This window comes from Danio rerio, chromosome 9, assembly GCF_052040795.2.
Source record: "Danio rerio strain M-AB ecotype USA chromosome 9, GRCz13ab, whole genome shotgun sequence".
Classification (NCBI taxonomy): domain Eukaryota; kingdom Metazoa; phylum Chordata; class Actinopteri; order Cypriniformes; family Danionidae; genus Danio; species Danio rerio.
Window position 1 is genome coordinate 57,144,288 of NC_141029.1, and position 14,287 is coordinate 57,158,574.

General features: G+C 41.7%; 1 protein-coding gene across 5 annotated transcripts in view; it reads left to right on the forward strand.

Moving 5' to 3' along the window:
• ofd1 (OFD1 centriole and centriolar satellite protein) overlaps positions 1–13,879 on the forward strand; it is a 32,275-nt gene extending 18,396 nt beyond the window's left edge. The window contains exons 1-12 of one of the 5 annotated variants that reach the window (XM_087266005.1): positions 2,342–2,727; positions 3,762–4,049; positions 5,772–5,883; positions 8,158–8,537; positions 8,788–8,977; positions 10,471–10,615; positions 10,838–10,938; positions 11,204–11,269; positions 11,621–11,715; positions 11,837–11,977; positions 13,626–13,690; positions 13,775–13,879. In XM_087266005.1, the coding sequence (XP_087122131.1) occupies positions 3,948–4,049; positions 5,772–5,883; positions 8,158–8,537; positions 8,788–8,977; positions 10,471–10,615; positions 10,838–10,938; positions 11,204–11,269; positions 11,621–11,715; positions 11,837–11,977; positions 13,626–13,690; positions 13,775–13,820 (1,443 nt within the window). In that variant the 5' untranslated portion in view covers positions 2,342–2,727; positions 3,762–3,947 and the 3' untranslated portion in view covers positions 13,821–13,879. 5 annotated transcript variants of the gene reach the window in all.
• Positions 13,880–14,287: the final 408 nt, after the last annotated feature.

A 14,287-nucleotide genomic window follows, 5' to 3' on the forward strand; every position in this document is an offset into this window, starting at 1 on the left:
TGAGTAGGATAAACTTTTATTCGATAGAAAATGTGCGCATAAACTACGATGGAAACACTTTTACTGAACAAATTACAGTATGTACATTAAAAAAAGATCATGATCATATGATAATGGATGTGTGTAAATGAACAAACCTGCAGGCTGAGCACACTGTAACATGTCAAAAAATATTGTTTTAGTCATTCTAAAATGCCTTTACTGTTTCAGTATTAGTGTATATTATTAATTACCTCCGAACGTCTGGTGCGTGTCAAGAGTCTCCGTGTCTTATGGCTTCAGATGCCCCCACATGTTCATTGTGTTTCAGCATTGTCTTCTGACATCGAGGCGCAAGTGCATTAATTAAATAAAGAATTAATTGACGCAGCTTCTTCTACCACAGTAAATTCTGTTTTTACTGTTGATATTTGGTGCCAGTTTAATCTGGAAGTGACAATTTCTTTCTCTTTGACTCGTTGGATGGAATTTTATTCGCATCTTTTATGCAATATTCCAGTTTTGCACATACATTTGTGTAATATATTTGGATGGAAACACAGCTATTGCCTACATTTTAGTCACACACAGAAGAACTGTACGAGAATGGCTTATCCTTTTTTAATAAATAATTAAATTAAATTCACCTTCGACATGCATGTAACTAGATTAATGGGATTATTATTCTTTCTAAAAATTATTTTTAGTACTGCTTACCTTCTAAATGTTATATTAACCTATATCCCTTGATCAATAAAAAAGGCAGACACACAAGTGCACTGTTAAATCATTTAAAACGAATAAATGTATAAAAAAGTTTAGAAAAAAATATATAAACATCACAAATTACATGACTTATTTTATTATACTTAAATATTTAAATACTTAAAAAGTGAAATTAGGCATTAACTTGAGCAGCTGTTTTCCCACACTAACTGGTTGATGGCTGCTTCTTTTCAAATATATACACTCATATTTGCTATAACTTTGCATGAGAACATCAAGTTCAGCTGGAGAAAGAAATGCTGATCTCTTTTATAAGATATTGCCATAGTCACTCGTAATGTCTGCGCTCCATTGATAATGCCTTTTTAAAGTCACGGTGTGCGCGCTTAACTCTGAGTTGGTCTACTCGAAGTTGATTGACCCAACTCAGATCAGCTATTCTGAAACCGAAAACTCTGAGTTTTTAATCTCTCGGTAAATCAACTCAGAGTTCAAGTTTAAACTCCGAGTTGTTTGAACCTCCTTACTGAAACAGGTCCCTGCTCTTGAAGTCAGTCCCTTTTTGTGAAGTTTGAGATTTTAAAGGGGTCAAGCTGGGACAGCAGAGCAAACACACACACACACACACACAGAGTGAGAAGTGTCCCGTCTGCACGTGCTCTGCTTGTTAATTTGACCATCTTGGCTGCAACGGGAGAAAGAGCTGAAAGACAGAGAAACGCTTCATTGTTTGGGCCTCTCGAATACAGGAGGAGACTTGAGTTTTGCAGGATGACCTTGCAATAAATGCAAAAAAAAAAAAAAAAAAAGAAGTCAGCTCACTAGCTATATTTCCATCCAAAGATGTGAATTAGATTTATGAAATATTGCATAAAATATTCACAAATAAATCAGCATTTCCATCCAATAAATCATTCATTCATTTTCTTGTCGGCTTAGTCCCTTTATTAATCCGGGGTCGCCACAGCGGAATGAACCGCCAACTTATCCAGCAAGTTTTTATGCAGCGGAAGCCTTTCCAACCGCAACCCATCTCTGGGAAACATCCACACACCCATTCACACACACACACACTCATACACTACGGACAATTTAGCCTGCCCAATTCACCTGTACTGCATGTCTTTGGACTGTGGGGGAAACCGGAGCACCTGGAGGAAACCCATGCGAACACAGGGAGAACATGCAAACTCCACACAGAGCCGAGGCTAGAACCAGCGAACCAGTGACCTTCTTGCTGGGAGGCGAAAGCACTACCTACTGCGCCACTGCCTCGCTCCACTAAATCAAAGAGAACAAAATAATCACTTTCTGCGAAACAGTCGGAAATATCGCTGAGAGAAGTGGAGTTTGCTGCACTGTTGGCGTTCGCCACTGTGATGTTTGTTCTCCTCTAATAAATGAGCTGCACCTTAGAAGATGAAGACGAAATACAATGAATGCGGTGGCTTTTGGAGGCGTGAGTCAGGAGCGCAGACAGATGCTCAAGACAGTTCTGGAGGGAATAATAATACTGAAGCACTGTGATGACGGACTGACGGAGGGCTGAGAGGCCTTGTACAATCTGCAGAACAACATTTCAGATCTGCTGGAAACGTGGAGAACTGCAAACCAACATTAATGACACACACACCCTCACACACACACACCCATTTACATCTGATCAGCATTTGAGAAAACTCCATCACAGCACACACACTCATGGAGTTTACTGACTAAATCTAATAAGAAATAATGCACATAAACTATAATAGAAATACATTTATAGTTCATCCCTCTCACCTGTGTGCATATGTTTTTATAACATAATATATGCACATCTTAGGGTTTCCATCTAAGCATATTTTAAATATGATATGCTAATGTACTTCCAGCTGAAACTGAATATTGAGTAGGGGGCGGAGCTTTATCTTGCACATCATTCCCTTTATAGTAAACGAACAGCCAGAGAGAGTATTAATATGCAGTTGCTATGGAAACCCTCAGATTGATGTCAACGGATAGATCGCCACTCTAAACCAAGTGTGCCGCAAGCCTACGTTTGAGTGAAGGTTTCGGCCGTTAGATCGCCCCCTGGGGGCTGGCTGCAGTACAAGTCATAAAGCCCGCCTCCTCCGTGTTAATGAAGGAGACTTGAGCCCAAATAAAAAAAAAATATTACACTTGCAATAAACTGTCCCGAAAGATAGTTGTGCTGAAATAGGTGCAGATCTTCATTTTTGTAAACAGTTTGTTTTTAGCAGTAATTTAATGCTGGGCGTGTCATCGTGATTGACAGCTGTGATTGACAGTTTCTCAAAGCGCGGCGTCTGAGCTTCGGCAGGAGACTGAAGTAGACTGAAATGTTATTATTCGATTTCTGTGTTATTTTACCATGACAAAATGAGTTTAGCAGTAAACTATAGTTTCTGACATACATGATCCTGGTGGAACACTGTTTATTCGCTAAGTTCAGGGCTTTTTTCGGGCTTTATTAGTTTGCTGATACACGCCTAGCCACCCAGATAGCAAAACACAGTTCCGGCTAGATTCTCGCCTGCCGGAGACTTACCTCTCAGAGCTCAGACTGACTACCTCTGCTGGACCTACTCCGGATGCCTGGACTCACTACCCAATTCCAGCCCGAGTCAATCGAGCCAGATGCGGCGGCCGAGCGAGCCGGCGCTGCCGCATGTGAGCCGGAATCAGCCCGCGACGCCGCGAGTAAGTTATGTGTTGCGGCCTGGAGCTGGCGCGATTGAATATATAAAACCCTCATATTTGTTAACGTTATTACATCCATTTGTGTTGATATGACAGCAAACGCATGCTGAGAAGTTCGGGGGGGCGTGGTTGATTTTACATAAAGCGTTTGGTTGGAAGCTCGACTCTGCTCATTTTCGCGGCTCCTCCTCTGGCTCCATCAGACAATCCTTCTGCGCATGTCTGGCTCCAATTTCAGCAGTCTTTTGCGACAGTTTGTGCCCGTCAAGCAGGCGTTTTGCCCTCAAGGCGTTCAATGGGAAAAAGGGCTGTCGCGTCGTCCATATTTTTTACAGTCATTGCTCTAAACACAGAAGCTCAGACTTTTGATTGCTGATTACCAAAACACACTAATATTTTTCGGTGGATTAACTTGCATGGATTAATTGTTTATCTTAAGAGTAACATTGTGAGCTGGCAAAATAATAATGTTGGATTGATGCAGAAATTGTGTTGTTGTTGTTGTTTTAGAGCTCAGCGCGCCGTCACATGAGCATCTGATGCTGCAGGCGGAGCTTCGGAGACTGGAGGCGGAGCATGAACTGCAGAAGGAGGAGTTGGAGACGCAGAAGAATGTCTTACACACACAACTGCAGCACGAGGTTTGACCTGCGCTGTGTCTAGTGCTCATGCTCGTGTGTTTGTGTTCATTTTTATCCTTTATCGTGATCAATTTTAGGGGTTGCTTTTGATTTATAGTGTTTCAGGTGTCATTTTTTCCCATTCTCCCTGCAAACAAGTCTTAAGGTGGGCAACAGTACGGGGTATTCACTGACGCAATTTGTGCTTTAATATGCGCCACACGTTCTCTTTTGGAGACAAGGTCGGGGCTGCAGGCAGGCCAGTCCAGTCTTCTTCCTCCACAGCAGGACTCAGTAATGTGTGCTGAATGTGGTTTTGCAGTGTCTTGTTGAAATATGCATGAGCGTCCCTGGAGAAGAAGGCAGCATAATGTGCAAGTTACCTTTGCCAAGGGCACTTACACAACCCCAGACCATTACAGACCCTGGCTTTTGGACTTGTTGCTGGTAACAGTCTGGATGATCCTTTTCTTCTTTGGTCTGGATCACAGGACGCCCATTTCTCCTAAAAATACCTGAAACACTGAATCATCAGAGCACAGTACATGTTTCCACTGTGTGATGGTTCTTCCCAGATGACTCTGAGCCCAGAGAAGTTGACGGCGCTTCTGGACACTGTTAACATAGGGCTTCCTTTTGGCTGAGTACAGTTTTTACTGGCATTTGTGGATGTAACTCTGTATTGTGGTACTTGACAAAGGTTTACTGCAGTAGTCCTGAACCCATGTGCTGATCTGGTTTGTAGATGAATGAGGACTCTTGATGCGGCGCCCCCTGAGGGGTCAGAGATCACGGTTGTTCAGCTTAGGCTTGCGCTCTTGTCCTTTACACACTGAAATTCCTCCAGATTCCTTCGATCTTTAATGATGTTCTGCACTGATCAAGGTGAAATATCCAAATGTCTTTCTCTCTTTCTCTGAGGATCATTGTTTTTCAACATTTCAATCATTTCCTCATGTGTCTGTCAGCAAACTGGTGATCCTCAGCCTAAAGGACTAGAGCTGTCTTTGCTGCTGCTTTTGTACCAAATCCTAATCGCATCATTATTTCAGCAGTTTACCTGCTCACTGCCCTAATCTGCTCCTGACACTACTGTTACTGGAGTGTGTTGCAGGTCTGGATGACCGGAAAGGATGAATATTTACAAATGAAATGAAGTTGACCAGAAAAAACATCAAACATTTTGTGTTCATATTGTCTCCACTCAAATACAAGCCAAAGTAAATTTAGAAATCACCACTTTCTTTTTTTATTTGTGTTTTCCATACTGTCCCAACTTTTTCTGATTTAAGGTTGTGTGTGTGTGTATATATATATATGTATATATAGGCGAGGCAGTGGCGCAGTAGGTAGTGCTGTCGCCTCACAGCAAGAAGGTCGCTGGTTTGAACCTCAGCTCAGTTGGCGTTTCTGTGTGGAGTTTGCATGTTCTCCCTGCCTTCGCGTGGGTTTCCTCCGGGTGCTCCGGTTTCCCCCACAGTCCAAACACATGCGGTACAGGTGAATTAGGTAGGCTAAATTGTCTGTAGTGTGTGTGTGTGTGTGTGTGTGTGTGAATGTTTCCCAGAGATGGGTTGCGACTGTAAGGGACATCCGCTGCGTAAAAACTTGCGGTTGGCGGTTCATTCCACTGTGGCGACCCCGGATTAATAAAGGGACTAATCCGACAAGAAAATGAATGAATGCATGAATATATATATAAATAAATATAAACCTTCATATAAATATGAATGTGTGCTGCAGGTCCAACAGTGTGCGCTGTTGAAGACTCAGCTGATGGAGTGTGAAGAACGCACTAAATGGATGAACACACACACTGAAGAGCTCAAACTACAGCTACAGCAGACTCAGCAAGGTAGACGCACTCACACACACACACTCACTGCACACTTTCAGTGTAATGGAGTCCATCGTTTCTGTCCAGCATCTGATTCTCTGAGGGTGCTTTCACACCTAGACTTTTGTTTCAGAACCTGCCTCGTTTGCCCAGTTAGCGCGGTTCGTTTGCCATATGTGAATCCACCAATCGCGCCAAAGTAATCGCTCTGAGATTGCCTGAATGAGGTGGTGTCAGCTTGATTAAAACGAACCCTGGAGCGGATCGATTGCAGTGAGAAATTGATACGATCCGAGCACGGTTATCACAGTGTTTTATGGATATGTAATAGGCATACGGCTATATGAAGAGAGAATTATGAGTAGGGCGGGAAGTTTCGTGAGTCTCCGTTTGCCCGCAAACAGGTGATGATCTCCCGGTAATCTTGCGTCTCCCTCCCGGTCCTCAAATAAGCTACGTCGTGCACCCTTCTCACCCCTCCCCACCGCATCTCTCCTCACTCTTCAGACACGTTGCGCGCACCTTGTCAAACACCGCCAACCCACCACCCTTCCTGACAGCTGAGGGAGACTCTGACCAATGTGAGGAGAGTTTACTCACACGTGACTTGTTTTTGCTCTTTTGGTCCGATTAGGAACTGTGCAGTGTGAAAGCGAACCGCTCCAAGAGCAAAGAGCAACAATGTAACATTTGTAATCTGTTTCGGAACAACTGAATCGATTCACAGGTGTGAACGCACCCTGAGACTCAACTCTTCTGTCTGTCACTGCAGGCTGTAAATTCTGTACGTCTTTTTTTCTGTATTGTTAGCTTTCTGTGAATCACACTTTTATCATCTTTCAGGATGTTCTATGATTGATTTTATGTGGATTTGCAAGATAAAAACTTGCAAAATAAGTGTTTCATTCAGGGTTCCTGCATTCATCTCACACATTATAGAAATTAGTAAATGAATATAATTAAAATGAGATTAATAAAATCCAAAAGCAATCATGTGATTGAAATACAATATTAAGAAAATAATAAGGTGACGCAGTAGGTAGTGCTGTCGCCTCACAGCAAGAAGGTTGCGTGTTCAAGCCTTGGCTAGTTCAGTTGGAGTTTCTTTGTGGAGTTTGCATGTTCTCCCTGTGTTCACGTGGGTTTCCTCCGGGTGCTCCGGTTTCCCCCACAGTCCAAACACATGCAGTACAGGTGAATTGGATAGGCTAAATTGTCCGTAGTGTGTGTGTGTGTGTGTATGTTTCCCAGAAATTGGTTGCAACTGGAAGGGTATCCGCTGTGTAAAACATATGCTGGATAAGTTGGCGGTTCATTCCGCTGTGGTGACTCCAGATTAATAAAGGGACTAAGCCGAAAAGAAAATGAATGAATGAATGAAAATAAATAATATTTGTAAAAATGTTTAATACAAACTGCATTATTTAATTATTCGTTAATTTTATAAATGACATTATACTGCATTTTCCTATTATATAAATACTGAAGTATAAACACAAACAACATCATTCTGATTCAATTGTTATTAAATCAGCATTTTTGGAAGTCTAATATTTTGAGTATTTAATTTTTTTAACAAGTTAATTATAGTTAATAATTCAATACAACTAGATAATAATAATATAAAATTGCAATTATTGTTCTGAATGGTTCATTTATGGTGCTCTGTCATTGTTTTAAAAAAAATGTCTTCAATTTAAATTATTTTTCGAAAATTAATAATTACGGGCGGCTCAGTGGTTAGCACTATGGCCTCACAGCAGTAAGGTTGCTGGTTCAAGTCCCAGCTGGGTCAGTTGGTGTTTCTGTGTGGAGTTTGCATGTTCTCCCCGTGTTGGCGTGGGTTTCCTCCGGGTGCTCCGGTTTCCCCCACAGTCCAAACACATGCTCTATAGCGGAAATGATTAACTAAATTAGCCGTAGTGTATGAGTGTTTCCCAATACTGGGTTGCGGCTGGAAGGGCATCTACTGTGTAAAACATATGCTGGTGTAGTTGGTGGTTCATTCCGCTGTGGCGACCCCTGCTAAATAAAGGGATTAAGTCAAAGGAAAATGAATGAATGAAATGAACAGTTCACCAATTAATCATTCATATTTATTGAAAAGAATTGTTCAGACAAATTCACATGACATTCTGCATGGTTAAGAAATCGTAAATGTATAATTTTCCAGTAATCACACACAGGATTGGTCAAATGGAGCCCTGATCTTTCAGTAGCTGTAGTTTGGTGGTTTGGCTTTATCTGTCTCTCTTCTTTTCCTTCTTTCTCATTTTCCCCTCACTGGAACAGCTCTAGAAAACGAGATCCTCCGAAACCCCAAGCCTTCTCTGGTAGACCGATCTGTTCTCAATCTGCACCCTGATAAACTCCTTCCTCCTGATATATACATAGACACTGAACTCCTCAGAAACACCAGAGCCGCTGCTGACGGTAATGTATCTGAAGCAGGACCGGCTCTCAGGGGCCTGAAATCTCGCACTGTGGCCCCTGAACATGATTCTGACATGGTTATCAGTGCTTTATCCCGCATTCGAGAGCTGGAGCAGGAGGCGGAGCGGCTAGAGAAGGCGTACAGGAGTCACCAGCAGAGGGCGCTGTCTGCTGAAGATCCCACACTGCACAGAGGCAGCCAGAACTACAGCAGAGCCACAGCAGCGCAGCAGCACAGAGTAAGAGTTCATCTACAGCGTAGAGCCAGGCGATTAATCGAAAAGAAAACAAAGGCAAAATAAATCACACTATTTCCTGCTTTGACGTGTAAATTATATTTGTTGAACTGTTACTGCAAAACTTTTTTTTCAATAATTACACTGTGTGGTCATTTCAATAATTTCTAGTCAGCACAGCTTGCACATAATTAAAGTTTGACGAAATAATAATCTAGGTGAACTGTTCAGTTAATCAAGGTTTTGACTTTAGGTCATATCCCGCAGTCCTATTTTTGCGGGACGTCCCATTGAGGAGGAGCATGAGGAGTTCAGTAGGACTCCTTCTCCAGCAGAGAGACTCGCCTCTCCTCCTGCCAGACGTCTGTCCTCCACACCACAGTCTGCTTCCAGGAGCAAACGCCGAGCAGATGAGGAGCATGATGAACACTCTTTAAATACAGGTAAGACTGCTGTTTACAACTGGGGATAGGGATGGATTACACGAAGAATACAGAATCAGGTATGAGTAGAAAGTGTTGGGAAGATCGAGTTTTGAGGTTTTGGGAATCAAGAATCAGATCTGAGGTGTTGAAAATCGAGGATCAGTTCTGAGTGTTGAGAATTGAGGCCGTACTCACACTATGTACAGTTGCCTCGAACCGGGCCAAAGCACGCTTGTCCCCCCTCCCTTCTCCCCCGACAGTCACACTACAATCGGGCTTGGGCATGCTTACTTCATCAATGCTGTGCAATACAGTCCTTAGGAATGGGATGGAACGCAGTCTGATATTTCGCAGAACAGATTCGCCACTTTTGGCGCTCATAATCATAATACTCTCGTGCTGCAGGAATGAGGAGGTCTGCTGAAGGTGTGCAGCTGTCGTGCAGTGAGGAGTTTGCGTCTTTAATAAACTACGGCAGTTTGTGTTCACTGAACAGTAAGAATGATTAATAAATCCATATGAAACAGTCCCTTAAAAGTCACGTCTCGCTTTCAGTTTCGGGCTTTGCAAATGGCCCACCTCTTCCAACCGGGCCAGGACCGGCCAAGTGAACCATGCTTGAGCCCGATTCAGCGCACTCAGACTTCTCAAACGATCCGGGAAACGGGCCTGGGCATGGTACTGATGGCATAGTGTGAGTAGGCCCTGAGAATCAGTTCTGAGGTTTTGAGAATCGAGCATCAGTTCTGAGGTGTTGAGAATCGGGCAACAGTTCTGAGGTGTTGAGAATCGAGGATCAGTTCTGAGGTGTTGAGAATCGAGGATCAGTTCTGAGGTTTTGAGAATCGAGGATCAGTTCTGAGGTTTTGAGAATCGAGGATCAGTTCTGAGGTTTTGAGAATCGAGGATCAGTTCTGAGGTTTTGAGAATCGAGGATCAGTTCTGAGGTTTTGAGAATCGAGGATCAGTTCTGAGGTTTTGAGAATCGAGGATCAGTTCTGAGGTTTTGAGAATCGAGGATCAGTTCTGAGGTTTTGAGAATCGAGGATCAGTTCTGCGATGTTGAGAATCGAGGATCAGTTCTGAGGTTTTGAGAATCGAGGATCAGTTCTGCGATGTTGAGAATCGAGGATCAGTTCTGAGGTGTTGAGAATCGAGGATCAGTTCTGAGGTGTTGAGAATCAAGGATCAGTTCTGAGGTGTTGAGAATCGAGGATCAGTTCTGAGGTGTTGAGAATCGAGGATCAGTTCTGAGGTGTTGAGAATCAAGGATCAGTTCTGAGGTGTTGAGAATCGAGGATCAGTTCTGAGGTGTTGAGAATCGAGGATCAGTTCTGAGGTGTTTGGTATCGAGCATCAGTTCTGAGATATATATATATATATAGTTTATGTGAACAGCTGAGTGTAATCAAGCATTTTTCAGAGTCTGACACTCTTTTTTCTAGTGTGTGGTTTTGAGGTCTTGTGTGTGCAGTGTGTGATTGTTTATTTTGTTGTGTGTTTTGTCTCAGAGTGTGTGAAAGCATCCTCTAACACGGACAGACCAGCGCTGATGTTTCCAGAAAGACTCATTTCACCCATTCCTGCTGAGGAACTGAGCTCCTCCATCAGTCCCAGCAGCCCCGTCATGAAGAGCACCACACGACACACACAAAGGTGCACACACACACTCACATGACACACTCACACGACGTAGACACACACACAAATAAAAATTGCATTTTGAAGTGTGTTGTGATTGGAACCGCACAGGTTTGTGTATAAACTCTGCTTGTGTTATTCAGCATGATGTGCTCGAGTAAATCTCTTATTGATATAAGGAATTGTGTATTAGTCTAGTCAATTGTGTCTGTGTGTGTGTGTGTGTTGTTTTCTCAGTCCAGCCAAACTGCAGGAAATCCTCTTGTCCAGCTCCTCTCAGGAATCCTCACCGCAGCCGGAGAAAATCACACTGCACGACCTGACGGAGCCCATACAGAGTAAGAGCACACACACACACACACACACACACACGTGTCTGTGTTTGTTGTTGAATGCGCTTGTGATGTAGATGACTTTTTACTTCTTAGCCTTGTTTTTTTTCCAGAAAGTCAAAAAGCTGATTGTTTAGGTTAGGAGAGTATATACAGGCTCTCCAGTACAAAAACAATGGAAACCAATGTAAAGTCCCCACAATTCACTAAAACAAATCTCTCTCTCTCTCTCACTGTGCGTGTGCGTGTGTGTGTGTGTGTGTGTGTACAGTGGTATCTGCAGATCAGCCGTGTCTCCTTAAGGATTGTGAGCCGGAGCTCCAGCAGGATCATCCAGGTGAGATCATCAGGAATCTGTCGCTCAGATCTGTGTGTGTGTGTGTGTGTGTTTAGCAGCTTTTCCAACATCAGAGCCAACCCTTCTGTTTGCTTAATCGTTCATCATTTGTGCTGATTTAATCCCGTCTGATGCTCCACGGTGTTGCTGTTGTTTTGATTTTGAGATGTTGTGGGAATGTAATACACATGCGCCAGTCATTGCCGTGGTGTAATGTAAACGTTGATATGGACGACAGTCATGTGTTTCCATGTTGGGACTCTTATTTCTGATGTTTACTTCATTGAATAACAGTAAATAGGCTGTGTTCTTCAGCATTATACTGGACAAGCAGCTTTTTGTGTTTTCCAGATGTACAAATATCATCATCATCATCATCATCATCATCATCATCACAGCGTGAGGAAGAGCAGCAGAGAGAGACACACACACTCCAGCAGCAGCCGGTGAGATCAGCATATCTTTACTACTGTTGACATTATAGTTTCAGTTACAATCAAATATGAGTTTATTTCCTGTATTTTTCCTTTTATTTGTTCACTGCATGACCCCGGACCGCAAATCCAGCATGAGGAACAAACACAAGAGCAGCGTGATGATGCTGGGGGTCATGTGACTTCAGCGGCCTCACCGACTGGAGGAGCAGAAGAGGCCAATCCGCTGCAGAGATACATGCAGATGCTGATGCAGGACAAACAGCAGGAACAGGCGAGTGAACAACATCTAGTCTAATATTATTTACTGTCATCATGGCAAAGATCAAATAAATCAGTTATTAGAGATGAGTTATTAAACTATTATGATTAGAAATGTGTTGAGAAAATCGGCTCTCTGGTAAACAGAAATTGGGGGACATTTTCAGGATGGTGAATAATTCTGACGAACTGTGTGTATATATATTTATACAAACCTTTATTTAAATATTTGAACATAATATCATGCAGGGCTGCAGGATCTTGGAAAAAAAAACATAGACTGTAAAATATATGGACGTAGTATCCATGATGTCACTAATAGGTTTCTGAAGAACACAAAAGAAGCCATCAGTAGGCTCAATAATAATGATGATGTTTGTGTGATATAATAAAGTTCAGTAATCTTACACAAGCTGGGGTCCGTTCTTCGTAACTCGCTTAAATGATCTGAGATTATTTGGCAGATCCTGGATCTGTTAATCTTGATAACTGATCTCTCGCTAATTTGGTTCTTCAAACAAGTTTGCGAATCAGATTAGAATGTCTGGATGAACTGATCTGAGATCGCTACGTGTGTTATGAAGGACAGATCTATCGATCCTCGAAATCATGATCAGCAATGCAACGATTGGCTGACGGCACAGCAGCGTAATGACATCATCTGATTAATATTCAATTATCCATGTGAGCAAAATTACATCAAATTAGCAGTAAACGGTTTGTTAAATATGACACGCAATAACCTTCCACATTTGTTGTGAGCTGCAGGCTTTACACTTTCATTTGTCAAGACAAGAGTATTCATCATGTATTTCAATGCAAATCAGTGTATTTAGTTCTACATTTAGAAAATATTTTCTTTATTATAGTACAGTTTTTTAATCGCTGTATGGAATAACTGATTGTTTACAAAAGCATTTTCATATTGGTAAAGGCGTCTGCAACTTTTGTGAAGCATCAAATCACCGGCATATTAACTATCAAAACATGTTTATGACTGCATAAATGTATTATTGCTTTAAAAAAAAGTCACATATTGTGCATTTCTATTATACACAATTTGTACTAAAGCGATCTAAAAAGTTCATATCAATAAGTTTTGTCTTTGTACTTTCATTTCGAGGGTGCAGATTGCATACGTTTTATTAATAATGACTATAACTTTATATAGTTAAAAAATATGTACCATTTTCCCAAGTGTATATAACTACTACTGTAAGAAAATATCAGAATTCGGAACATACTTTCTGTATTATCTTTTCTTGAACTGAGCTGATCTAATCCTGTTTATATGAATTGAACCTGCTCCCGATCAGGTTTGACCTAGCAGAACTGTTGCCATGACAACAACTCTCGGATCAGCTTTGAAGAACGAAACGATCCTGGATCTTGTCAAATCGTCAATATCCAAATCCAGTTTACTGAGTAATCCATGTACGAAGAACGGAACCCAGGACATAAAGCCAGAAATGAACATCTGATTCCATCCTGAATGAATCTATTTCAAAATGAATCATTTGAGTCAGTGATTCAGTGAATCAATCATGAAGACAGAAACATAAAACACATGCCAAATATGACATCTTGTCAGTATCACACACCTCTGCTGGCTCATTCATTATGATGATGTTTAATAACCATATACGATGTTGATTTTTCAGTCTCCAAATAAAGAGTCATCAGGGAGTCACGAGGAGAATCTTCAGTCTGAGAGTCACGAGCACAGGTGATGAATCATTCACGAGTCATGTAAATGAGCTTCATTAATATGCACTTTTTAAATAACAATTGATTATAATCTGTCTTGCAGCGCCGGCGTGATTTCACACGATGAAGCCGACGATGATTTCTGGTGAATCTCGCTTCTGTTTTTATTGAATTGACCTTTTTAATAAATGTTCGGTCACGTTTCCGATGCCTGTCTGAGCTCATCAGTGAAATGATGAATATTATAATAATGACAGGCAGTCTGATGGTGGAAAAGAAAACACAGAGAGATCCAGGAGGACTTTTATTTCATTTTCATACAAAATACAAGAGCTTGCTTCGTTCAGTTCATCAGTTTTGGGCAGTGTTTAATATTCACAATCCGGCATACTCGGCGGATTTCTATGATTATTAATGTCACTGGTGAGAAAGACCAGCGCTTAAAGCATTAATATGAACACATCATACATCAAATCCTTCTGGGAGATTACAAAAGAGAAGTCTTAGGGCTTACAAAAGAGAATCATGCATCATATAGCGGTGTTCATCTTTAGTATACAATTCCCAAATAGCAGAACTAGAGGAATCTGCTTCTGTTACACAAATAACAGCGGAC